The sequence below is a fragment of the Papio anubis genome, chromosome 17, assembly GCF_008728515.1.
Source record: "Papio anubis isolate 15944 chromosome 17, Panubis1.0, whole genome shotgun sequence".
In the NCBI taxonomy this organism is placed as follows: Eukaryota; Metazoa; Chordata; class Mammalia; order Primates; family Cercopithecidae; genus Papio; species Papio anubis.
In genome coordinates this window covers 31,316,845-31,342,486 of record NC_044992.1, presented here as the reverse complement: position 1 = coordinate 31,342,486, position 25,642 = coordinate 31,316,845, and the positions used below count along the sequence as shown (strand labels likewise).

The window sequence follows — 25,642 nt, the reverse complement described above, 5'->3', positions numbered from 1 at the left end:
AGCCTTGAAAATGCTCTCTCAGCCACAATGCTATGGAGAGTTAGACAGTGTAAGGGGAGAATATCTAATCATCTAATGCAATTAGATTCACTGATCTTCCTGTTGTCTCTTTTTCTTCTTGGATTTGTGAAAATGATGCGTCTATTTTTGTTCAGTGAAAAAGACCAAGGTGGAGTTATATATCAATAGCCTCTCAAACCTCAATCTTTTCTGTTGCTCATATGTCTGAGGACACATTTAGTAACTGCCATTACTTCCTGTCACTGCCATTAAAAAGAAGTTGCTCTCCTCTGCTTCCACAAATAAGTTTTCATACTCAGCTTCTACTATTGACCTCACATCTTTTCAGTCCCTTATTTCTGTTCTCTTTTGGTTTATGAAGGGCTTCCCAAAGCAATTTTGCCAACCACCTTTGATAAATTATTTTCTCTAATTCATAAAGCAGTAGCCTCATTGTGCACTGCTCAAGATGACAGCCCAGGTAGGAGACAGTAATAACTACAGCTCTGATGTTCCCCTCTGCTAGTCAGCCTCCAACAGCAAACATTGGTTCCACTTTATTTTGCTCAATTTTTGATTCCCCTTCATCCTTTACTAAAGTATGGTGGGACGGGAAAGAGATAGTTTTGGAGTCAGGAAGAAACATGTAGTTGAATCCCAGTGCTGTCACCTCTGAGCTGTGTGACTTTTGGTTATTTAACCTCTCAGAGCTCAGACTACTAATATGTAAAATAGAAATAGTAATACCTACTTCACAGGATTATTTTAATGATTATATTGTCTCAAAGCACTGTCCCTAGCTCATAGTACCACCTGAGGACTTCTTAGGAGTGCAAGCAAATACTCATAGACCCCATCCCAGACCTACTAAATCAGAAACTCTGGGAATGGAGCCCAACAATCTGTGTTTTGAAACAAATCCTCCAGATGATTCTGATGCATGCTCAACTCTGAGAACCACTATATTAGACAAAGCAGGTAAAGTTCCCAGGGCAGTACTTTCCTATATCACAGTACTCAGCAAATACTAACTCTTCTATATGGCCCTCAGTCCTAACTTAATCTTCAAAAAAAATCAGACTTTGCTTTGGTAATCTCAGTTTCCCAGTTCCTATGACATTTTAAATAGTCTCTCAGACATCTTATTTCCTGAGAGTTGTTTTAACATCTTCCTCTAAGGAAGGCTAAGTCTGGATCAGAGGCAAATATGATTGGTCCCTTTGTCTCCCCACTTTGAACCAAATCCATAGAAATGCGTATTACTACATATGAAAGAAACCTCTTCTACCATTAATATTTCTTAAAACACTTCTCATTATTCCTGCAACAAAAAACATCCACGCCTAAAATGTCAACCAGTCACAGTGAGACTTCCCGTGACAGGGAATAAAGACATCGTTTTTAAATAAAAAGTTTCTGTGGGGAAATTAATCTGGCTCTATAAACTGTTTCACCTCTTCATACTTGCATCTGTCACAACTGCAATAAGCTGCCTCCAGAAAGGAAGACTCTCCTCTGCCCTATACCTGAACAAATATGCACCTTCCCGTGATATCTGGGTCACGGACATCAGAATTGTTCTTTCTGGTTATGATGTTCTCTGTTGCATTACCTGAGAATACAAGGTTTCTTTCAAAGTTTTTATTTCCATCACTAAACTACTATCATTGAACTGACAAATTCCTCTAACTGGTATCTTAGAGGTACCACTGGTTATTTCTTAACTCAGGAGTTTTGGGAGAATGGGGCTAGGGGAATGGGAGAGAGAAAAGTATTGTAGAATTTTTTTGAAAGCAGTCTGCAATTGTGCGACTATGTGCTTTTACTAGAATCACCATCAGAGAACAAAGCTACTACAATGTACCAACAAGCTTCAATGGGACAAACTCAAAGCTCTTTGCAAATTACTGGATGTCATTGTTGTTGTTTTTAAATCATGTGGTAACAAGTGAGCATGCCTCTTCTTAAGAGAAAATATGGTCCCTCTGAAGTATGCATCCTAAACAGACTTAAAAATAGTTGCTTCCAGGCCAGATGGCAAACTTTCTAACATGATAATAAAAAGTAGAAAAATAGGCTGGGCACGGTGGCTCATGCCTGTAATCCCAGCACTTTGGGAGGCCGAGGCAGGCGGATCACAAGGTCAGGAGATCGAGACCATCCTGGCTAACACGGTGAAACCCCGTCTTTACTAAAAATACAAAAAAAAAAAAAAAAATTAGCCAGGCATGGTGGCGGGCACCTGTAGTCCCAGCTACTCGGGAGGCTGAGGCAGGAGAATGGCGTGAACCCTGGAAGCGGAGCTTGCAGTGAGCCGAGATCGCGCCACTGCACTCCAGCCTGGGCAACAGAGCGAGACTCCGTCTCAAAAAAAAAAAAAAGAGAGGACATCAATTTAGTTTCTTGACATACAAACAATATTCTTTGTATGTTTACTAGCTTACAGTCTAATCAGCTCATGTCAAAAGCTAAAATCTCTTATACATCTATAAGTTACATATAATTCTGTTTTGGAACACACAAGTAAAAAGAATCAACACAGTGTTATTTTTACATAAGCTCAGTATCTCCTAAAGAGAATAAGTATTTTATAGTAAAACTATGCTTAATTTCAGTAAAGAATTATCATTTTTATTCTTATATTTCATCATTTCTTTTTTCCTCTCATAGGGCCTTAAATTCCATTAGTAAAAGTCTGTGTTTATTAAGGCATCAAAGGAGTTTTCACCCTGAAAATAACTTGCTATCTGCTACATAACATAGTGTTGTGTCTCGGGTATGAAGCATATTGGGTAAACACATTCATATCAAGTTATTTCTATCATCAATCTATAATCTGGAATGATTGTGGTATTTCAGCAAAATAAAAGCATAAAAATATGTGCATGTCTTTAAGATTTGCAGAGGAATAAAAAGGAGAAATAATCAAATAAAAAGAGCGTTATGAATAAAATATCTTCTATGGGATACATTCAAAGTTAGAAATTTTAACTTGGGTTCAATCTGCCCTTCATCCTAAGTTTTTAAAAGTCCAAGAAAGCTTGGCAGAAGTAGAAGGGCTTTTCTAGCAATATGCCAGTGACATACCACGTATGAACTTTTCCACAATGACCTAGAATATTTCTATCACAAAATAACCTTTTGTTGATGGAAAGATAAAACATTGAAAAATGATACATATGTGAATGTATTAGAAAAGTGCTAGCTTTGTATATTACGTAAATTTACAGATAGGTGACCCAATCCTCATAGGAAAGAACTCCAATGCTAACCTTTTTTTCTGTCTTATTCTCAACATCTCCCTTTCTCCTCCAAAAGGGGTCTTTAAAAAATCTCATTACAGAACATTTGCAAGTTCAGAAAGAATTTCTCTGGGTGTCTGGATGCCTTCTCTCATTTATTTATTTATTAAGTTAATAATACAATTATATAAAAATATTTAAATTTATATTGGTGCCCAAAAGTTTAACTGTATTGATTATGTGGACTCATCCATTTTTTAAAAATGGTTATACATGACAACAAGACATACTCCTGATGGACTCCTTTCTACTGATAATTCCTGCTCCTTTAACTACCTTTAGCTTTTCATACATAACCCCATGTTCAATAATTTTTAAAAATTTGACTTAACTTCTGAGCAAAAAATAAAAGAAAAACGGAATGAATCCAACTTTCTGCATCTCAGAAAAAATGACAATCATAAAACATCATATTTACTAAGCCTGATACGAATCAATGTAATCAAAAGAAAAACAAACACACAAGCAAACAAAAAAAACCAAATAACCAAATTAACAAATAAGATGCTAAATTAAAAATCAGGGGTGTAACTCTTTGTCATTTCTTGTGAGGAAATGCTTAACTGTCTAACCATAGAACGAGAATCATTTTCACTGCAATCAGAAGAAGTTGTAGGGATATTAACATTACTAGGACTTCAAAAATATTTGCAAAGGCTACTGAAGTTCCCCATTTTTCTTCCCTTGGGCTTTATACGTAATCCAGCCAGGTCAACATATTGAATTTCTCTGGCCTATTTTTTCTCCACATTCAACTGCAAAGAGAAAAAAAAAAAAGAGTACAAAATTCTAACGATATCTGCTTAAAAACTACAGGACAATGATCTCCATCTGAATAGGACAGATGTGAAGTATCTGTGGACAGCATGATAAGCAGCAATGTGCTCCAGTGCCTTGTGTAGAAGGACACAAGCATGGAAGGAGCTAACATGAGACAGAAGCACCGTTTCTTTTCATTTTTAAAACATAAAAGAATAGCCAATGTTTCAGTTTAAATGTAAGACCCAATATTGATCTAAGTATTACAAGTGGTATAACAGCTTTCTATAAAAGAAGAAAAAATATTCTTTATATTCTTTTAGAAGTTTTCTCTCATTCTCAATCTTAGTTTCTAAAATAAGACCTAAATGGGAAAACTGGAAGCATTTTATTTCAAAGAACTAAAGATTAATAATCTGTCTAAAATTATTCTATTCTTTCATAAATTTTTCTTAAAGGTCTAACAGATTTGTGTACCAACAAGCTTCAAAAAGCTTGTGTAAATGTGGCAGGTAAGAATAAATTCTCCTCTCCATACAAATTGTACCTTTCAAAAAATAAAATCATAAAATTTTAAAATAATTAAGAGAAGAAGATTAGTTTTACATGAACTGTTTATATCTTGATCAAAACTCTTAGAAAATGCTAGTTAAAACTTTATAAAATAATATGAAAATTGTAATTCTTTAAAATTTACCCCTATAAAATATGAAGACATTTTAGGAGGAAGAAATATACTCATATGGACTACCCATTGTCTACCTGTCATGTATATTTTTTGATAAGCAATTCAAAAATAACAGTAGCTTAAATACTGCATGCAGATTCGGAGCTTGATACATTCCTATTTATTTGTAATATTGAAAGCAAAATTCAGATTCAAAAATTCACACTGGAATTATTTATCTTAAATTCCTACGTTAAAAAAAGTATGTTACATGTATAATTCTTTTGTATTATTTTATATAGTCATCCAAACTCAAATATCCTAGTTAAACTAACCTAGACGACACATAATACCAGGGAAGTCCAAAGTGACTAAAATGTTGAAGACGCATAGTTTACTTTTGAACAAGCTTATGTTGTTACCAAAGGGAACGACTTTATTTTATAACTGACTCATCTGAAAGTACATGAATTTAAAGGACTAAACCTGTTTAATGGAGAATAAAGAACTGGCAGAAATGGGGATATACCAAAGCAAGTTCTTAGCTAAGTGTTAACATTGCAACTTGAAACTAATAAAAAGTTTGTAGAAAATTTACATTTCATTTTAAAATCTCATTTTTCATCCAAAATACCTATATTACCCTATAACTGGATATACTAAAAACATATTTATTTAGCATAATGTTTTATTTCAGAACAGTAAATAAAAACATTCTCAGATTGAATGCTAAATAACATGGAAAAATAGCAAAAACTATTAAAACAAAGGAGCTCTTATAAACAACATGGAAGAAGTTGTCAAATTTATATTCATTTGCTGCCTTAATTTGAGGTTTCATTAAGATCTTAATGGAAAAAACATGCACCACTGAGAAAGTAACATTTTAAAGAAGGACCTTTTAGTCTAGTATAAGTGACTAAAAATGAGTTTCTTGTGAGCTAACGATGGCATCAAACAAACCACAAAGCAGTCTTCTAAAAGACAGGCAATGATTTAAAAGTCTACTATATTTCATATATCCCTTTCTTTAATCTGGCTCTTTTAATCTTGTTTCAACCTCAAATCATTTCTGGTTGACAAGTGCTTTTGCTTAAATGTGAGGAGCACACAAGCTGTTGGAGGAATGAGCTTTACTTACTTAACATACAACAGTTGTTATTCCATCTTTTACTTCTATGCAAAACTTCAATCTTTATTAACATACTAAAACTCCTTGCTTTGTACTTAGAAGAATTTATCCTAAAATGGAATTTAATTCTAAGTTTACTCTACAAAGAAATTCTGTCATATGTTGAATGTGGCATTTAAAATTCACTGATCACTGGAAGGCTCATAAGTAAGATCTGTGTATCTTGTTTGTTTTTAGAAGACATCTGGTTAACAAAATGAATAAAGATTGACTTTCATGAGATTTATATTCATATATATCCTGAATTTGTTTAGAATAGTTTTGAAAACTGTGCCTAATTATAGTTTTCAAGGAGGAAAATTTTATGTTGATTTGTTTTATGTCACCTATTCTTAAGTGATAACAAAATTTTCCGATTTTCCTATGGCATATAAACATTGAAATAAGTTTGTGTCAAATAATAATTAACCTTAAAGAACTATTTAAGCTATTTTCTGTCCAAGAGAAAAAAATATTGGATAGTTGAGTTTGGATGACTATATAAAATAATATAAAAGAATACTTTTTTTAACATAGGAGTTTAGGATAAATAATTCCAGTGTGAATTTTTGAATCTGAATTTTGCTTTCAATATTACAAATAAATAGGAACATATCAACAATGAATGTTTTTTTCTAGTGTAATAGAACAGTATGAACAATCCCCAGACAACAGTTATGAGAACTACACATATTATGTGCAGAACTCTTTTCAGTATTCTGACTAAATTGATAAAATTAATATAGCTTACATTTCTCAAAACTTCACACTGGTTAACATATCCTTAAAAGTGAAAAACATAATCTAATTTAAAGAAGCTTCTTTTGAAACGTGGTATTTTTCCCTGAAACTGGAAAAGAAACAGTGGTAGCAGCTAATATTTACTGCACATTTACTATGTGCCAGGCACTGTTATATACTAACACATACTGAGATATGTATCAGTTTATTTAATACTCATAGTGAGTCCATTACGTAGGTACATTTAATACATAAGGAAATAAAAAATAGAAAGGTTTTAGAAAATTCCCCCTAAATCATATAGCTGGTAAGTGTGTGAATTGGGATCTAAGACCCATGCGGTCTGACTCTTAACCATTAAACAATTTATACCATTCTTAACAAATTCTACTTCCCATCTTTACATGAAAGTATTAAACATATTCTAATTCTTTTCTATGACCTTCCTGTCTAAGACTGACAAAGCTGTATTCTATGCATTGGTATGAAATAATTTATTAAATAATTAAGCTATGATGAGTATGGGCTAATAATTCAAAATAATAAATTATTTAGGAGGTTTTATGTAAAATATATATTTTGTCATTACGTAGCTTCTTAAATACCTAAACTATTCAAAAACACAAAACAAAATGCAACAAAAACTTTATAAGGCGCTTTTGGTATACCTTAAATATATTTATATTTCAAAATAAGTCATGTTCTCAAATGCTATGCATGATACGTAGGGAACTTCTAACGCCATAATACTTAAACTTGGGTATTAGCCTTGTCTTGTAATATTTATGAGCATTATGAGAGAATTCTTCTATTTAAAAACAATTCAACTGTTTTTTTTTTTTTTTACTTTTTAAAGAATGAAGTGAAACCAAGAAAACCACTTTTCTAAAGCTTAAATATCAACATTCATGTTCCGTCTACAAATTATTCAGTAAGTTGGTGCATCTATCTGTGATCAGGCCATGCAACTGGAAATAAAACTACAAAACAAATTACTTTTTGAGAGTACAGCAAATGAATGAGGCATGCGGGACTGAACTGGAACTCACCATGGAGCTTTTATGGAAAAACACCCCGCTCCAAAGAGATAAGGCCTTCATGGAAAAGGGGGAAAAATGCAAAAAAATTAGAGAAAAACTCATTTAACATTAGCAAATACATGTATATCATACTGTTATAGAGTATGGATAAAAATAACTAAAAAATTAGTAATCATTTACAATTCTGCTGTACATACTGTCTGATATAACCAATGAACAAAATGATGTGTAGTAACAAGGCCCTTAATTTTCAGAGTTAGGGATTCAAAATTTTCTATTTCTCCCCCTTTTCTGGAGCACCACTGTAGTATTTCCAAGTCAAAATAAAATAAAATTCACTGCTGAAGCCCTTTAAAACAAAGCATAAGTTAAATGGGATAACCAGATGGAGAAGAGTGAGATCAATAGCAACCAATGTGTGGCTGTGTGACACAAAATGGTTAAAATTAGCTAAAAAAGACTGGATAAAAAATTTGACATGACATTGTCCACTTTTCACTGGTTCCAGTCCCAGAACCACAGAAAGAGGCACATATTTTTCAAGTTGCTTATTTATTATATGTTGAATTGTATATTGTTGGTCAAAGGAAAAAACACTAAGTACAACTAGTATAATTTTTCTCTATTTTTGATAATAATCCAGGAAATTAGGATGTCTCTTAATAGTGGTATAAGAGGTTAGCTTCCTTTACCTGGTCTGCACTAGGTTAGGTTAGTACACAGTAAACTAAAGCTACAATCACGTGTTTTAAATACAACTGGGATATAAAGTAAGACTTCAATGTTATACATATTTATTCTCAAAATTCTGTTCCCAGCATTTAAGATATGCCATGCATATCTGCACATAAAGAAAACTGAGTGATTTAATGACATCCAAACCAAAAGGCACTGTAACATTTGACATTTGGAAGCCATAACAAACGGAGGAGAAAAGCGCATTGGTAAAATGTGGGTATTTCCTTCTTCAAAATTGGTTCTAGAATTTAAAAAAAAAAAAAAAAAAAAATCCTGCTGATTAGCCTTAACTTTTTCCTAGTAAACTGAGTATATTTGACCAGAAAGCAAAACTTGAGAAAAATGTTTTCACAACAGTGAGTACAATTTTGAGGCCTGAAGCGCATTGTATACAAAGAAAGGAATACAGACAGAAGAAACTGAGGTAGAAGGAAAAATGGGACAGATAAAACATAAAACAAAATTTTAGAGATGATGCTAGTGCCAAGCAAGGATAGCTCTCTCTCAGTTAGTAATAAGAACATACCCAGCAATACGATGGCAGCATCCACATTTAAAATACTAGATTTTAAACTTTTTTGACTGTGAACCCACAGAAATACATTTTAAGATATAAGCTGGTATGTGCATGAGTACACATAAACAAGACTGAAGCAATAATTTAATGAGTGTGTTATTTGTAATAAACACTATTACTTAATAAATAATTTAATGAATGCATTATTTGTAATAAACATTACTATTTTTTATTTCAGTGTTTTATAAACATTAATGTTGGGATTATGTTACAATGCAGATAAAGGCATATTCTAACACAGTGCATCTGGCTGGGATCTGAGATTCTGTATTTCCAGTAAGCTCCTAGGTAACAGTAATGCTGCTGGTCCGCAGAACCAGTGGCAGAATTGCATTTTATTCTATTCTACTTCATTAAAGAAAAAAAAAATGTTGGCCATAATCTTCTTATATGATTTCATGACTAATTACCTCCAAACCAAAATGTTACTAGAGCTCAGCTTGCAGTTTGACAAACACAGATTTAAATAACTAAAACTACTTGAAGAGTACAATCTCTCAACTGAACAGTGAGCCCCTTCTGAAACGACAGGAAAAGGAATGGTTCAAGCTATTCCTATATGCCTACAAATACCTCAAAACGAAGAGGTTTTTGTTGTCACACAGTATACAACTTCTCTTAATTTTACCTAATTAGGAAAGACACCTGAAATAACCAAATTGTCCAAACGATTCTGACAAAAGTGACTGTAAGCTGGAACATCCAGGCTTACGTTGCTCTTTAGTGTATATTGTACCTACTCAGGGTAGTCTCCCATCTCATCCATAACATCAGCATACTGATTTATCATAAAGAATTTAGAAGTTTACCTTAATCCTTATTACTTAAAAGGTTTCTCCACTGATTGCAAAAACCAAACAAGCAAAAATGAAACAAAAACTTCAAGTGTTGAAATACTCAAAAGACCATCTGATATTCCCTACCTATAGCGTCAGTAAATACCTTTCTTCCAGGTTTAGGTTTCCTTTTATGTAAAAAGGAAATATATGTTAGCCAAAGAAAAATACAGAAACTTTAAAAAAAAAACAAAAAAACTCTAGATTTCCCTTTCCAGGCAGTAACATGTTGCCAACAAGATTTCTCCAGTGACTTCCTTGTCCCATGACCCTAAAATGCACCGTAAAACTCCAGACACTGTAGTTTGCAGGCCTGTACTAAATAAATAACATCATTGTTAAGTTTGAAGACAATAAGGTTCACTATTCACAATTTGACCCATTTGTATTACTTTAAAGTTATCCTACTTCAATCAAACTAGGATTCACTGGCTAACAGAACTCAAGGAGAAAGGGGGCTGGAGAGACAAGGTGAGAACCTGGTTTAGCATATACACTTGGCATGTATAAAATCTATACTCACCCACCTCTGGCCTAGTCCTACAAGCTAGACCTCTGCCATATACACGTAAAAGAAGATCCACAAACTCCAAAGAATTATAGTGACTGATGTAATTACTATCTTTGTAAGGGTAGTGTCAGCTGTTCTTTTGAAATGTGCCTGCTTCATCTTTCCTCAGCAGCAAAGGAATGAAAATATAAAGTCACGAAGTACAAATCCATGACCCAGCTGTCTTCACCTATGACTTCCCTCTCCCCTCCCAAAAGTTCACAGCTGTAGTATTGTATTAAAGCGAGATGAGGGTGGAAAGAAAAAAGATAATATGAGTGGGAGTGTATACTGAATGAAATATTCTCTGTATTAACACAGGCAACCCAAATCACTATATTCAAATCTGAATAATTGGTGTTTTCCAATCACCACTAAATTTTAGCAGGCTTAACAATCCTGCCATATAAAACCTACTCAATTTGTCATAATTACACCCCTTCTGAGCTGAATTCTGATTTTTAAATCTCAGGAAAATGTGGTAAAGAGACTAAAAATCCAGAAATATTATAGACTTATGTATAGGCCACCGTGAAATGACCTAGCCATTAGTTCTCAAAGGGTTTCTTCAGGAGACTCCCAGAAGATAGGAAAGAATTATGTTTTATAATATACCATAACACCATGTAAGTCATTCAACTGACTCATTTTGTTGAATGCCACATGGTACCACAAAGTCTTCAATCTTACTAGCTGAAAACAAGGCAGATATGAATAATTTTTTTAATATGAGAAAAAAGTAAAACTAGATTTGATTTGAAATCCTCCAATCCTCTATAATCTGTTCAATTTCAATTAATCATGTCCTAAGACAATTCAGGCACTGCCACAGAACAGACATCAGAATGAGCCTATATAAATATTAAAAGTAATAAACAGAGATGAAGCAGAGAAAAAGCTATACAACATTGTCAAATATTGAAACAGAGCCATATTTCTCTAAAAATAAATTCTAGGGACGCTAATGACTTCTAAATTCTGTGTGCCCTTTGTTAAAACAACTGAAGTAAACTCGCATTTCCCACGTGCATCTCAGTAAATTATTCCTAATATCATTTTTAAGTTCTACTGTGAATTTTTCATTAATTTTAATTGCTCCCTACCAAAGAGACCTATGGTATTATTGGTAGTCAACTATTGATCTGCAGGGGAAACCGAAGCTAAAACAGACAAGTGTCTAATTTGAGATACACATGATACCCAATTTTAAATGACAAACTCAAGATTTAGAAAATTTTCATTAGCAGTCTGGGCATGGTAGCTCATGCCTATAATTCCAGCACTTTGGGAGGCTAAGGCAGGACTGATTGAGGGTAGGAGTTCAAGACTAGCCTGGGCAATATAGCAAGACCTCATCTCTACAAAACATTTAAAAAAATTAGCCGGGTGTGGTGACATTTGCCTGTAGTGCCAGCTACTCAGGAGGTTGAAGCAGGATGATCACTTGAGCCCAGGAGTTTGAAGATACAGCAAACTACAATCACACTACTACACTTGAGCCTGGGTGACTTTTCATTAGGAAAAAAAACATTGATAATGTTAAAATTCTGTTATATGTGGCAAAAAAAGAGATTAACATAACATAAATAATGTCAAACTTCTGTAGAAATTTATGCCTGCTGACTTTTAAAACTATGGTATAGGCCGGGTATGGTGGCTCACGCCTGTAATCCCAACACTTTGGGAGGCTGAGGCAGGTGTATCACGAGGTCAAGAGATCAAGACCATCCTGGCTAACATGGTGAAACCCCATCTCTACTAAAAATACAAAAAAATTAGTCGGGTGTGGTGGCGGGTGCCTGTAGTCCCAGCTACTTGGGAGGCTGAGGCAGGAGAATGGCGTGAACCTGGGAGGTGGAGCTTGCAGTGAGCTGAGATCATGCTACTGCTCTCCAGCCTGGGCTACAGAGCAAGGAAACTCCATATCAAAAAAAAAAAAAAAAAAAAAAGAGAGAGAGAGAGAGAGATAGAGAGAGAGATACACACACACACATATATAGTATATAGTAGACATCATCCAAAAAACATTCCCAGATTTATGATAACATGCAATGAACTATGGTGTGGTTTAAGTACTCCACTGATTTAGCAGAAAAATTGGAGCTCAAACTATGTTAAATATACTGCATATGTAGTCACATCCATATATATTCCAATGAAAATACGTTGTCCATTATTTAATATCTGGAACCGAACATACATTGCTTAGTTATGAAGAACTGGTAGTTACATAAGGCAGAGACATGAGGTGGGGAATTACCCAAGCTATTATATCTCTATCTGGTGGGTCTTTCTCCAAATATTTCCAATTTAATTCTCCAAACTTTGCCTATAAAGTTTAGGGCTCAGGCCAAACTGTGTAAATAAGCCAAGGTGTACCTAATTGAATTAAAATAAGGAATAGAACTTCTGCAAGGCCTAGTATATGCCAATATCATTTACTTGCATAGCCAAGTCTGATGGTAGATTTGGTCTACAAATATCAATTGGATGTGTCTGATTAAATGCTATTTAATGCTTCCATTTAATGTCATTTAAAAGCATCTATGCTTTCTAAGTGGGGCCTGTGCTCATCAGCACTGGCTTACAGCTGCTCAACAGTCCTGAGACTCAGAAATGGGATCGAAGAACTGGTAGAAACTCATACATGATAAGAATAAAAGATTATAATCCATATATATAAACTTTTTTTTCAGGTGAAGAAATTTACCTAGGACACACTAGCAAATAGGTGGTAGAACCCAGATGAGAAGAAGCCAGGGCCTCAGACTCCTAATTCAATATTTTTTCCACTAAATTACTTAACCTCCTTCTACAGGGTGCATCTCAAAGTTCCTAATAACCACCTAAATCGTCACAAAGAAATGAATATACATGGCCGGGCGTGGTGGTTCATGCCTATAATCCCAGCACTTTGGAAGAGTGAGGCAGTTGGATCACTTGAGACCAGGAGTTCAAGACCAGCTTGGGCAACATAGAGAAACCCAATCTCTACAAAAAATACAAAAATTAGCCAGGCATGGTGGTGCACACCCACCTGTAGTCCCAGCTACCTGGGAGGCTGAGGCAAGAGAATCACTTGAGCCCAGGAGGCAGAGGTTGCAGTGGGCGGAGATCACACACCACTGCACTCCAGCCTGGCTGACAGAGCAAGACTTTGTCTCAAAAAAAAAAAAAAGAAAAGAAATAAGTAAATATAAAGATGGGGAGGGGAAAGAAATTAGGAGCTACTTCCATTTAAGGAAAAGGAAACCCACGAGAGAGCAAATCATCCCATGTTTACTTCACAAAAAGTGGTCTACCTAGTATGAGCAAGGAAGTAACTTCATTTTCAATTTTAGTATTTTTTATTCCCATGGAACTACCTATCATGACTTCCTTTTGAAATTTACTGTTCTTTGCCTGTGTCCATAAAATAATTTGTATATATAAATAATTTTAGATCTAAGCAGATAAAAGTAAGCTCATTGATGAACTTTTTTTGTGAATCGTTACATAGAAAATATTTTTTAAAACTTGATCACTCACTTGATAATGCCAAACATCTATGAAATGCTGCTAATAAATCCCTACTACAAAAACCTAACATCCAAGATATGGAGCAACCTCTTAGCACCTAATTTCACTTGTAAAAGATTAGGAGAACTATTCTTACTTATATATGATAAGAACATGATGGATGTGATAACCTGGTCTTTTTAAACCTCCAGTCTTAAACTGAAAGAAAACAGAGTCTGTTTGAATGGGTGATTATTGGAACCAAATAATTTCCAACACTTCTTTTACCTCCATCAATGTATACTGTCATAGAGTTAAGCAGCAGCTGTTGCCAAAACAGGCCTTATTACCTCCAAGTGCTGCTTCAAGGTACTGAACAAGAAGGTGTAAATACATCTGTCTTCTGCTATTTGTAGCTCTACTGGCCTCATGTACGTCTTGCAGTGAGACAGATGGTCCCTGACACTGCACAGGCTTTCAGGCATATGTATTTGCAAACATAAGAAGGCAGATGTTGAATATGGTAAACACACGATTTGTCCCCTTAAGGTTTAAGTAGAGGCTTCTATCTCAATTTGGATATTTAATTACTGGATCCTAGAAATCTTTAGAAATCTCTACTTTAGAAATATAACACTTTATGGTTATTTTATGACTATGTGCAAAATACCTCGGACATAGACCAAGTGGAAACTTACCCAACCTAAGTACATAATTTTACCAACTACATTGTCAGGTATATTGAAAACAGAATATAATTTACCTGTCTATAAGTGGGTCACTCTGGGTTCTCTTTCTACATAAGCCATGTCACATACTTCTTGTTGATTTTATTTTAAAAATACTGGGAAAAGAATTTTATAAAATCAAAGCTTGAGGAAATGAGAATTTACAGAATAAAAAGAGACACGGAAAATGAAAACTCTCATGTGCTCATCACACTGGTGACGTTAATGGAGCCATCAGATTTCTCAGCAAATACAATAAAATTTAATGTCAATAATTAATGGAAATTAGCTAACTCCAGTCTTAAGAATTTGTCATAGTAAAAAAAAATTTTATAAAATAAATATAGCCTTTAAAATCTAATACGATAAAAGCTAATGGGATGAAACATTGTCTGAGATCTGCTTCAAAACTCAGCATATGGTAAAAATGAAAATTCACAGAATATATTTGGTTCTCACAAATCAAATATTACTTTTAACAAGGCAAAATACATGTATTTTAGTGAAAATGTTAAATTTTAAGATAATAAAATCATATATTATATTCTGAAAACTTTATGATTAAATGTTTGGATAACTTATAGTAAAAGAATGATCAGAAAAGTCAATAGTAGTTTCCAAGTATAATCAACAAACTCTTCAGAGAGTGGCTAAAGGAGCGTTCCTCAACCTTTGTGACACCAGGAACAGGTTTCATGGAAGTGTCACCTCAGATCATGAGGCATTAGATTCTCATAAGGAGCGTGCAACCTAGGTCCCTCGCATGTGTAGTTCACAACAATAGGGTCTGCACTCTTACGAGAATCTAAAGCTGCCACTGATCTGACAGGAGGCAGAGCTCAGGCGGTGATGCTCACTCATCTGTTGTTCACCCCCTGCTGTGCGGCTCAGTTCCTAACAGGCCAGGGACTGGTACCAGTCTGTGGCCCAGGGGTTGGGGACCTCTGGCTTAAGGATATTGAATCTTGTCATCTAGCAACAGTCAAGTATAAGTTATGATTGACCACTATCATCAAAGTCTTATCAGTTACTGCACTCTATATTAATAGGAAGGGATAAAAAATAGTAGATGGCGAGACAAAAAAGGAATAGTAGGTTGGGTAATTTGTAGTACACTAAAGCTATGCTACAAGTAGAAAATTCATTGTAGACAACAATTATGTGGAATTAAAAAAACTAATCAAATACGTTCAAGATCACTTCTTCTGATAAATGTACTACAGTTATATAAGAGAATGTCCATGCCTTTAGAAATTACACATTGAAGTATGTAGGGATTAAGGGTATACTAAGTCTGCAACTTATTGTAAGACAATTAGGAAAAATGTAACATGTTAGTGTATACACAGGCAGAGGGAGAGAACGTGAATGGCGTGTTAGTGTATATTCAGGCAGAGGGAGAGAATATGAATGATAAAGCAAATAAGTTGATCTATTAACATTTGGGACCAGGCGTGGTGGCTCATGCCTGTAAAACTAGCACTTTGGGAGGCCAAGGCAGGTGGATCACTTGAGGTCAGGAATTCGAGACCAGCCTGGCCAACATGGCAAAATGAGCTGGGTGTGGTGGTGCACACCTGTAATCCCAGCTACTAGGGAGGCTGAAGCAGGAGAATTGCTTGAACCCGGGAAGCAGAGGAGGTTGCAGTGAGCTGAGATCACACTACTGCACTCCAGCCTGGGAGACAGAGCAAGACTATGTCAAAAAAAAAAAAAAAAAAAAAAAATGGGGAATTTGGGTATACAAGAATTCCTTTGGATAGTCTTGGAACATTTCTGTAAGTCTGAAACTATGTCACAAATAAATTAAAACCTAGTACTCATTGTGTGACAAGTATCAATTATTCTCTCTGAACACTTCAATACAAGGCATGCTAAAAAGAATTTGAAACCATGGCAGAAATGAAATGGTATGAATTGAGATACAAAGCCTAGTAAATAATATGATACAAGTATCTTAACTAACATTTGTTTCAAAGCATATAAAATAACTCAAATTGATAACACTTCCCTTATTAATAATTAAATTGTTCATAATACAACAGAATGCTCCAAAAATCTGAGAACAGAGAGCAAATTTTTATAAGAAAAGGAAACATAAGAATTTTATCTAAATTCATAATGTGTGGTAACACAGGAGGACACCAAATGACTAACAGTTTCTATTCATCTTAGTGTACAGAGAAATGCAGTAGTAAGAGGGAGACAGAGAGAAAGAGAGCAAGAGATTTTATCTCCTTATGGAAAATTTCAAATACTACATAAAAAAGTAGACTCACTTCCTATCCCTCTCCATAAATATTATGAATTAAATTCTAACATCGTATCATTTTATGCACTAAACTTCAGTTACTATTTCAGAGATATATTTGGAGAAGCTCATTAGAAAAAGAGAGCTAATTCTTTGCATTATAAAACAGGACAGCTCTTATGTTAAAATTAAATAAACACATGCCAGAAACAAAGCACTAGAATATGCTTTTATGACTCCAGGAGCCTTTTGAACCTTCTTAAATTTCCCTCACTCTGAATATAAAATTAAAATACAGAGAAACAATTTTGAGGATGGTTTCACTTAGATTCAGGAAAGACAGGCTAAAATCTGTAAGTACTTTGGAGAACTGTACAATGCTGGAGTGAATCAAGATGATACAGTTATGTACTGACTAACTTCAGTAAGTAAAAAAGAAACTTTAAAGTTATGATTCCAGATTTAGTCCCATTTTTTATTCTACATCACAGGAATGTAATACACAATGAAAAAATAACCTAATTGTCAATATAAAGGACATAACCTCTTTACTATTCACAGCCATTATTCTTAACTTATTTTAAAATAAACTAACAGAGGAAGAGAAAGTTGAAATCCAACTTAAGATTATACTTTTGCTAGACCCAAGGAGTTAAAAAGTTGAAAAAAATTAAAAAGATATACAGGCCATATTATTGGTGCCTTAACATATCTGATTTGGGAAGAAGTTTTGCTAAAAAATACAGCAAATGCCACAGACTCAATTTTATGTCTGCATGCAGCAACAAGATCTCCCTATATACAAACACCACTCCACCTAGCTACAGGGTCAGTTTCTATGTTATGGTGATACCTGGAGCTCAAAGGCCTTATCCCTGAGACTACTGAGTATTTCTTCTCACAAAAGTGACCTCTGTAAACACATTAATACTGAACACAACAAAATTAAGATATATTGACATAGCAGCCAAATAATTTAATATATTCCTTTCATTGGAAAGAACTTGAGGACTGTTTGAGGCCAGACAGGGTTTTTGCCTGACTACTTTAATACAGAAATGTAAAAACATTGTTCCATTTCAAATTAGGTTAAACTTCAGCATTGCTCACTATGGAAAACAAGTAATTTGCCTATAAACATACACATTTTCTGATATAAAATGGATTTCCAGTGTTAACATACAATTGAATATCTAATAATATCTTAGACCTAGCAGTTTATTTTCAGGAACCTAATGAAGTGATAATCTTATATTCCTAAGGGGTAGCAAATTGCTAAAATAAGCACAAATAAATCAAGTGAGTCATCAAAAGTCTTTAAGGAAGTTAATGACCAATCTTAATAAAGCCAAAATCTTAGTGCACTGGCTTTGAAAACTACCAATAACATCACATTGTCCTAACACTAACGACAGATTATTATATGTAAATTATATCTCAATAGAGATGATTTTTTTCAAAGTATTAAAAAGATGGTTGTCATCTAAGGTTCTCTCTGTATTTGTATCTGTCAAAATTTGGGAGTCATTTCAAATCCCGAAAGAGCCAGGAAAATGAAACTGTACTTGCAGGCAAAGCCACAAGGCAGTAAGGGTAAGACGAAGTAGATGGATCTGTTTTTCATTAGCCAATACTAGTTTTCACAGCTTGTCACTGCTTTTTCTCGATGGATGTGTGTATACATGGTTGTGTGCAAGTATGTTTGTGCAAGTTTTATGCTTTGTACTTAATCTGATGCCATTAAGTTTCATTTGAGCTGGAAATGAAGAACATAATAAAAACCACACAAAGAAAAAGTATGTTTTATTTTTATTCATTCAACCCTATAAAACAGCTGTTAAGAAAGCACCAAGCCTGAAGCCTTACCCTGTTCGTTTGGTGATGGTTCCCAATGTCATTGGCTGCTTGATTTGTGCAAGAGGCATCACTACCATCAAGCTGGGGAGAGGAGACAGTCGAGGGTTGCCAGGGTTGTTGTTGGTAAAATTGTTATAGGAGTCTTGGCTGTTCAGTTTTCCTACAAAGAGAAAAATAAAGAAAAGCATCACCGAGGGAAGTTTCCTATCTCTGATAGGGTTTTCACTGACTCCAGTAATCATTTAAGAAAGGCATCAAAGGGGCCGGGTGCAGTGGCTCACGTCTGTAATCCCAGCACTTTGGGAGGCCGAGACGGGCAGATCACGAGGTCAGGAGATCAACACCATCCTGGTTAACATGGTGAAACCCCGTCTCTACTAAAAATACAAAACTTAGCCGGGCACGGTGGCGGGCGCCTGTAGTCCCAGCTACTCGGGAGGCTGAGGCAGGAGAATGGTGTGAACCCAGGAGGCGGAGCTTGCAGTGAGTGGAGATCGCACCACTGCACTCCAGCCTGGTCGACACAGCGAGACTCCGTCTCAAAAGAAAAAAAAAAAAAAAAGGCATCAAAGGTAGAATTGATGCCAAGAGAATTACAATTATGTGGATGAGAAGAAACCAAACTATTCTTGGAGAGCTGGATGGCTCATGCCTGCAATCCCAGCACTTTGGGAGGCCAAGGCAGGAGGCCACGAGTTTGACGCCAGCCTGGGCAACATAGTGAGACCCCATCTCTACAAAAAATATCAAAAATTAGCTGAGTATTGTGGTACACGCCTGTCATCCTAGCTGCTCAAGACTGAGGCAAGAGGATTACTTGAGTCCAGAAATTCAAGGTTACAGTGAAATATGACAGCACCCCTGCACTCCAAGCCCAGGTGGCATACAGAGACCCTGTCTCTAAACAAACAAACAAAAAAGAAGTATTCTGGTAATACCAAGTGTGACTTAATTATTAACATATTTCAGTCTTTGGGAATTAGGGCTGAATTCCTTATCTTTCTAAAGACAGTTAAGGTGGTTTGTTGCCCTGCTTAGGTCCTCACATCCAACACAATCTGCTAGTTCCCCCATACCTTGTCAATTTCTAAACAAAAGCCAGCTGGGCTTTTCATAGGGATTACATTTAATCTGAAGATCAATTTGGGGAATACTGCCATTTTAACAATAGTATGTCTTTTAATCCAAGAACTTAGGATGCCTTTCCATTTACCTAGGTATTCTCAAATTTCTTTCAATGTTGCTCTGTAGTTTTCAGGGTACAAGTTTTTTGTTTTTTGTTTTTTTTTTGAGACGGAGTCTCGCTCTGTAGCCCAGGCTGGAGTGCAGTGGCTGGATCTCAGCTCACTGCAAGCTCCGCCTCCCGGGTTCACGCCATTCTCCTGCCTCAGCCTCCCAAGTAGCTGGGACTACAGGCGTCCGCCACCTCGCCCGCCTAGTTTTTTGTATTTTTTAGTAGAGACGGGGTTTCACCGTGTTAGCCAGGATGGTCTCGATCTCCTGACCTCGTGATCCACCCGTCTCGGCCTCCCAAAGTGCTGGGATTACAGGCTTGAGCCACCACACCCGGCCAGGGTACAAGTTTTATACTTCTTTGGTTAACTTACTACTAATTATTTCATTCTTTTTCATGCAATTTGAAAATGGAATTGTTTTCTTAATTTCATGTTTCAGATTATTCATTGCTAATGTATAGAAATATAGGTAACTTTTGTATACTGATCTTGCATCCTACAACTTTGCTGAACTCATTTCTTAGTTCTAGTAATTTCTTCTGGATTCCTGAGGATTTTCTAAACACATAATTACGTCATCCTCAAAAAAGAGTAGTTTTACTTCTTCCTTTCCAGTCTAGATGACTTTTTTTTTTTTTGCGCCTCACTGACCTACCTAGAACTTTCAGTGCAATGTTGATTTGACAGGGGAAAAGCAAACTTTGATTTATTTTTCGCTCATTTTTGTGTATGTAGTGAGAGTTGAGGTTCATTGTGTTCTTTTTTTAAAACATAGATGTGTAATTGTTCCATCACCATTTGCTAAAAAGATTATCCTTTCTCCTTTAATTGCCTTTCCATGTTTGTCAAAAACCAACTGACCATATACGTGTGGGTCTATTTCTGGATTGATCTATGTGTTTCATTGATCTATGTAGCCTTTCAGTAATACCACATTTTCTCAATTACTGTAGTTTTCTAGTGAGTCTTATTAATTGATGGGTTTATAGAGAAAGTATAAAAATTACCTCATTTTCTGTGTTACGGAGTAAGCCAGTGCCTGTAAGCCAACAACTCTTTCATGCAAAAAACTTCTTATTGATCTAATGTTCATTTTATATCACTGTTCTTGACTGTTGATAAAAATTATCAACTCCATTTATGTGGTTAGCAATAGATAAAGCATTTAAAAAATGATAACCACAGTAAATACACATATAATTGTTTTTACTAATTCGAATTAAGTTGACAAATTTACGCACACAACAAAAGAATCCCCCCCAAAAGTCCTAATTAATATCTTATTTCTGAAACACATCCTAAAAGACATCTGCTTTAAAAATAGCATGGATTCAGGATAGAGGGAGAACTACCACACAGAATCTAATGGTAGCCTGAGAGGTAGTAAAAAGTCAAAAGTGCCTTTCTAAAAAATCATAACAAGATGACGGTGGCTTCAGAATTAGGATAATGGTTTAACCAAATGTTACTTCTTCCTTGGACACAAATCTATCTTTTTATATTACTCTATAGAATTATCAAGTTAAACTCTGATAAATGTCTCTTTTGTAAAACACAGGGAAAGATAAGAAATTCATGCAAATAAAATAAATCGTTCTCTATCTCCTCAATTTCCAATTCAGAATACACATTAAAGTTAACAGAAGCCATCTATACCTGTTGCAGGAATAACAAAAGACAGAATTCACAATACATACAAGATGATTTAGGCTACAACATAGAATTTTGTAGAAAATATGAAGAGGGAAATCACATTAAAATACCATATTTGTGGAAGAATATGAGAATAACTGCTTTATAGTCAAGCCATTCAAAGTAATTTATTATCACACTCTCAAGGCCAAAATTGATGTAGATAATTATAAAATTGCTATTAGACAACTATGCTAATATTAATTTGAATTTGAAATCAGACTGCAACTTTATGTCACAAGCTGGTGAAAATTAAGGTATATCACATATATTTCACAACTAGTAAACAAATATTTGTTGAGTGCCATAGCCTAAGATAACACTGTAAGGGACTGTTTTCCTTGTTACCGTGAAGCTTACAGTCTAACAGGCACCAACAGGAATTATTAAGTGCTAATTGCCTAGAACTAAAGATAAGGAGACGTGGGAACACCTTTATTTGGAAAAGGGCTAAAGGAAAAGGGCAAATGGGATATGATCTAGACTTTGAAAATCGGACAAAATATGGATGAGGGCAGGAGAGAAGGAATATTCTGGGCATCAAGGATAGTATGAGGGAAGCGTGGTCTAAAGGGATGCCATTATGGGGGGAGTAGTGAGGAATCTCTAACGATCGCAGATAAAATACTTCAGTTTTAGGAGGACCTCTCAACTGAGCCAGAGGAGTAGGAACTTAGGTTAAGTTCTTCAGAAAGGGAACAGTATAGATGTTGAAGTCATTGAATTTGACAGATAAAAGGAGTGGTCTAGGAAAATGAAGTGATTCATTAAGAAGTTCCAAATCTGTGGTTTAGCTAGGCACGACTTAAAATGTTTCACTCTCTCACCAGGATAAAGGACAACCTCAGGATAGCAAACAAAGAGCTTCAGATCTATCCTTCTCAACCTGTGTTTATGCTGCAGAGTCCATTTGAAACCAGCACATCTGAGAGGGTAAAATAAGTTGTATAGGTTTTACATTCATGTTCATGTTCACAGGGGTGGTGTCTGTCTTACATATTAATGGATATGGCTAGCAACTTATAAACACAGCTTTAATGAAACAATGGGTATATTAATAAAATGGTCAGTAAGGCCAAGATCTAAGAACACAAAACTCAGAGAAAAAGCTACTAACTCTAATAGTCTTCAATAGAGTAGTTTCAGTAGTGAGGTGGAAAAGTCAGAGTTTAAGGAATAAGCAAAGGGACTGTTGATAGGATAAAAATCAAGGTAACAGACAGAAAACAAAGATTTAAAGACTGACACTGAAAAGAAGACATTAACAAAGATGACATACTGCGCCAAGCAAAAGTTTCATTCAACCTTCGCTCTGTCACTTCACACTTTTGGAGGCTTATTGGTATCAGGCCCTGTTCTAGATTCTGAAGAAGTAAGTCCAAGGGACTTTCAAAGAGGTCATAATATAATGGTACAGAAAGACATATTAACAAAAAATGAAAAATGGGAGAAAACCATGCTAATAAATACATCTGAAAAATGACTCAGGAACAAAAAGGAAGGAGTCACTTTTATTACTGTTTTAAAGGACAACTTAAAAAGGGAGAAAAGGTATACAAATTTTGAGCATAAAGGAGAGAATCTCTATCTTCTTATTTTGCTTTTCTAGTAGAAAATAAGGGAGGAGAGATGTATAAATAACATCAGAAGTTAGTAAAATCAAAGAGCTAGCTTAGACAAGAAATCTCAATAGCTGACACAGACATATAAATAATACACATTAAAGAAACAAATGAAATAACTACACAAAACAGCCTAACAATCCTTTATTCCAGGACCTATTGTTAAAATCTTTGGTTATAAATGATTTTACACTATTTATTCTGTCTTGGATTTTCTTTGAAAATGCAGCTAGAATCTAACAAACCTCCAGATTTATCCTTCACAATACTGAAGACTCCACCAAGATGCCTGGACTCCTGAGGATAGTGTCTTACAAGTTATCAATAGCAAATAGCTCAATAAATGTTTGCCGAATGAAGGAAATGTATTTATTTCCATATCCAGGACATAGAGAAAAATATGGCCCTATGATCTATAGAAAAAATAATTCTGGAGGGGACTCAGTACTTCAGAAGGTTGCCAGATGATTTAAGTCTGCAGCTTTCACTATTCTGCTCAGTCTCATGTTCACTGGACTAGGAGGTTAGACTTGATAACTTTAAAAATAGATCTTTAGACATTTCCATGTGGTTATATCAAGCCTAAATTTTCAAGCCAGAATTCTTCATTAAATCTCAAGTCTCTTAGTATAAAGAAGTTCAGCAGGAAGAATCCTGCAGTGTCGGCCTTGGACCTGGATGAAGTCTATCGCTATTCTTTTTCTTTGCTCCACCTCTCAGAAATACATAAGATACAAATAATATTTCTGAGATCTATGAAGAGAGTTACAAGGTATCACCTTCACTAACCCTTCTTTACTATACTCTTCTATTTTTTCCTTTATTGCATGAGTACAATGAAAAAGAACAGAGGTTATTTAAGTGCAGTTTTGGTAGTGGACTGCATGAAGTCTTGAGATATATAAAATATTTCACACACCATTATACTTTCAAATTCCAGCTAAGAGGAGACCTGTAAGTGACAAATGCCATGAGAATGAATATTCTCACAGTATTTCTGGCACAAGCAGACAGAGGAAGTCCCAAAAATCTCATGAGAAAATAAGCTCATCTAAGACTCTCATCCCAGTTTTTTGGGCTTACTCTATATAGATAAACTTGCATAAGCCTCAGGCTTTTGGGTCTTTATCCAAATCCACTAGAGCTTTGATCCTTTAGAGGTTTACCAGTCCCCACGATAGATAGAGTTCTCTTGGGGGGAAGAAATTCCAAGTTCCAATAAAATGGTTTCTCATAAGTTAAAGCAGGAATTCTATTTGGGGACATAAAATTATTTAAAAATCAGAATTTTTAAAACATCCCTTGATGTTTAAAGCTATAATGTCTTGTTTTGTTCTGTTTTCAGTTTTTTGTTTACTGCTATTATTGTTTTTAATGTTATAATACAAAGCCATTAAACCAGAACCATTCACTTTGGGATTCAACCACTGACTTTCTGTGTTTATCTTCTAAAAGTTTGCAATTAAAAAAAAAAAGGAATTATGAAAACAACTTCTTGTGCTCTTTTTTTTTTCTGTTATCTTTTGGATAAAGGATATCTATAGGCACGTTGTACTTTGGGGAACACAAACTCTCCATCTCAATACTAACACATAGTTCCACTGTCTGCATATATGAGAATGACGTGGTGTGATCTGTTTACTAAAAGTTTTGCTAACTTCAAAATGCCACCTTACTTATGCTTTGTCCTATATTATGTTTTCCCAGACATTTTACACTATAAAAACACAGAGGAAAAATGGATTAAGTTGAGGATAAAAGTGAACAGAGAAAATAACAATGGGCTTTGTTGCCGCGCTGGAGGAACAGCTTGTCAGGTCAGCTTTGCAGAGAGGCATATTCCCAAACCAGTCATCATTAACAGACTCACTTCCACAGGAAAAAAAAAAAAGACAGAGTCTGAAAACTCCGGACAAAAGAAATCCCTGCAGACAAAGTAAAAACAAATTAAAAGACCCATTATAAAACACAGATGCTACAAGGAAAATAAACTTTCTAAGATTTACTGGGCTTTGACAAACTTGGACATTTGTGGAAAAGACATCAGCAGCAACTCCCAGGTAATGTAGCTGCAAAGTTAGACTCCTTTCTGTTTTATCTTTACCCTCTGTGCAGAAGCTGCCAGGTTGGTATTCTTAGCTTCTGAATGCAGTGATGTGAGAACATGTGAATGTGGCAAACTGCCAACTCCAAGAACTCTCTAAAGCTAGAAAAACTGAAATTGTTGAACATTTCAGATTATGTTAAATATTAAAGTTACTATCAATGTATCTGTGTGTACATATGTATAGTTGTCTTTCTTCTGAAATGCAAACAAGAAGAGGGGAAATAAAGAATGAATGTATATGCATCCTTTCTACCTTTAAAAAATTTCCATA

General features: G+C 35.1%; 1 protein-coding gene across 13 annotated transcripts in view; it reads right to left on the bottom strand.

Annotated features, from left to right (window-relative positions):
- Positions 1-25,642, bottom strand: part of BCAS3 (BCAS3 microtubule associated cell migration factor) — a 704,563-nt gene that overhangs the window by 363,870 nt on the left and 315,051 nt on the right. For 9 of the 13 annotated variants that reach the window (XM_017950665.3, XM_017950664.3, XM_017950669.3 and 6 more), the window contains exons 16-17: positions 18,725-18,875; positions 7,690-7,734 (exon numbers count right to left, since the gene is read on the bottom strand). In XM_017950665.3, the coding sequence (XP_017806154.1) occupies positions 7,690-7,734; positions 18,725-18,875 (196 nt within the window). The remainder of the gene's footprint in view (positions 1-7,689; positions 7,735-18,724; positions 18,876-25,642) is intronic. The other 4 variants (XM_017950672.3, XM_017950671.3, XM_017950667.3 and 1 more) reach the window with 1 other exon arrangement.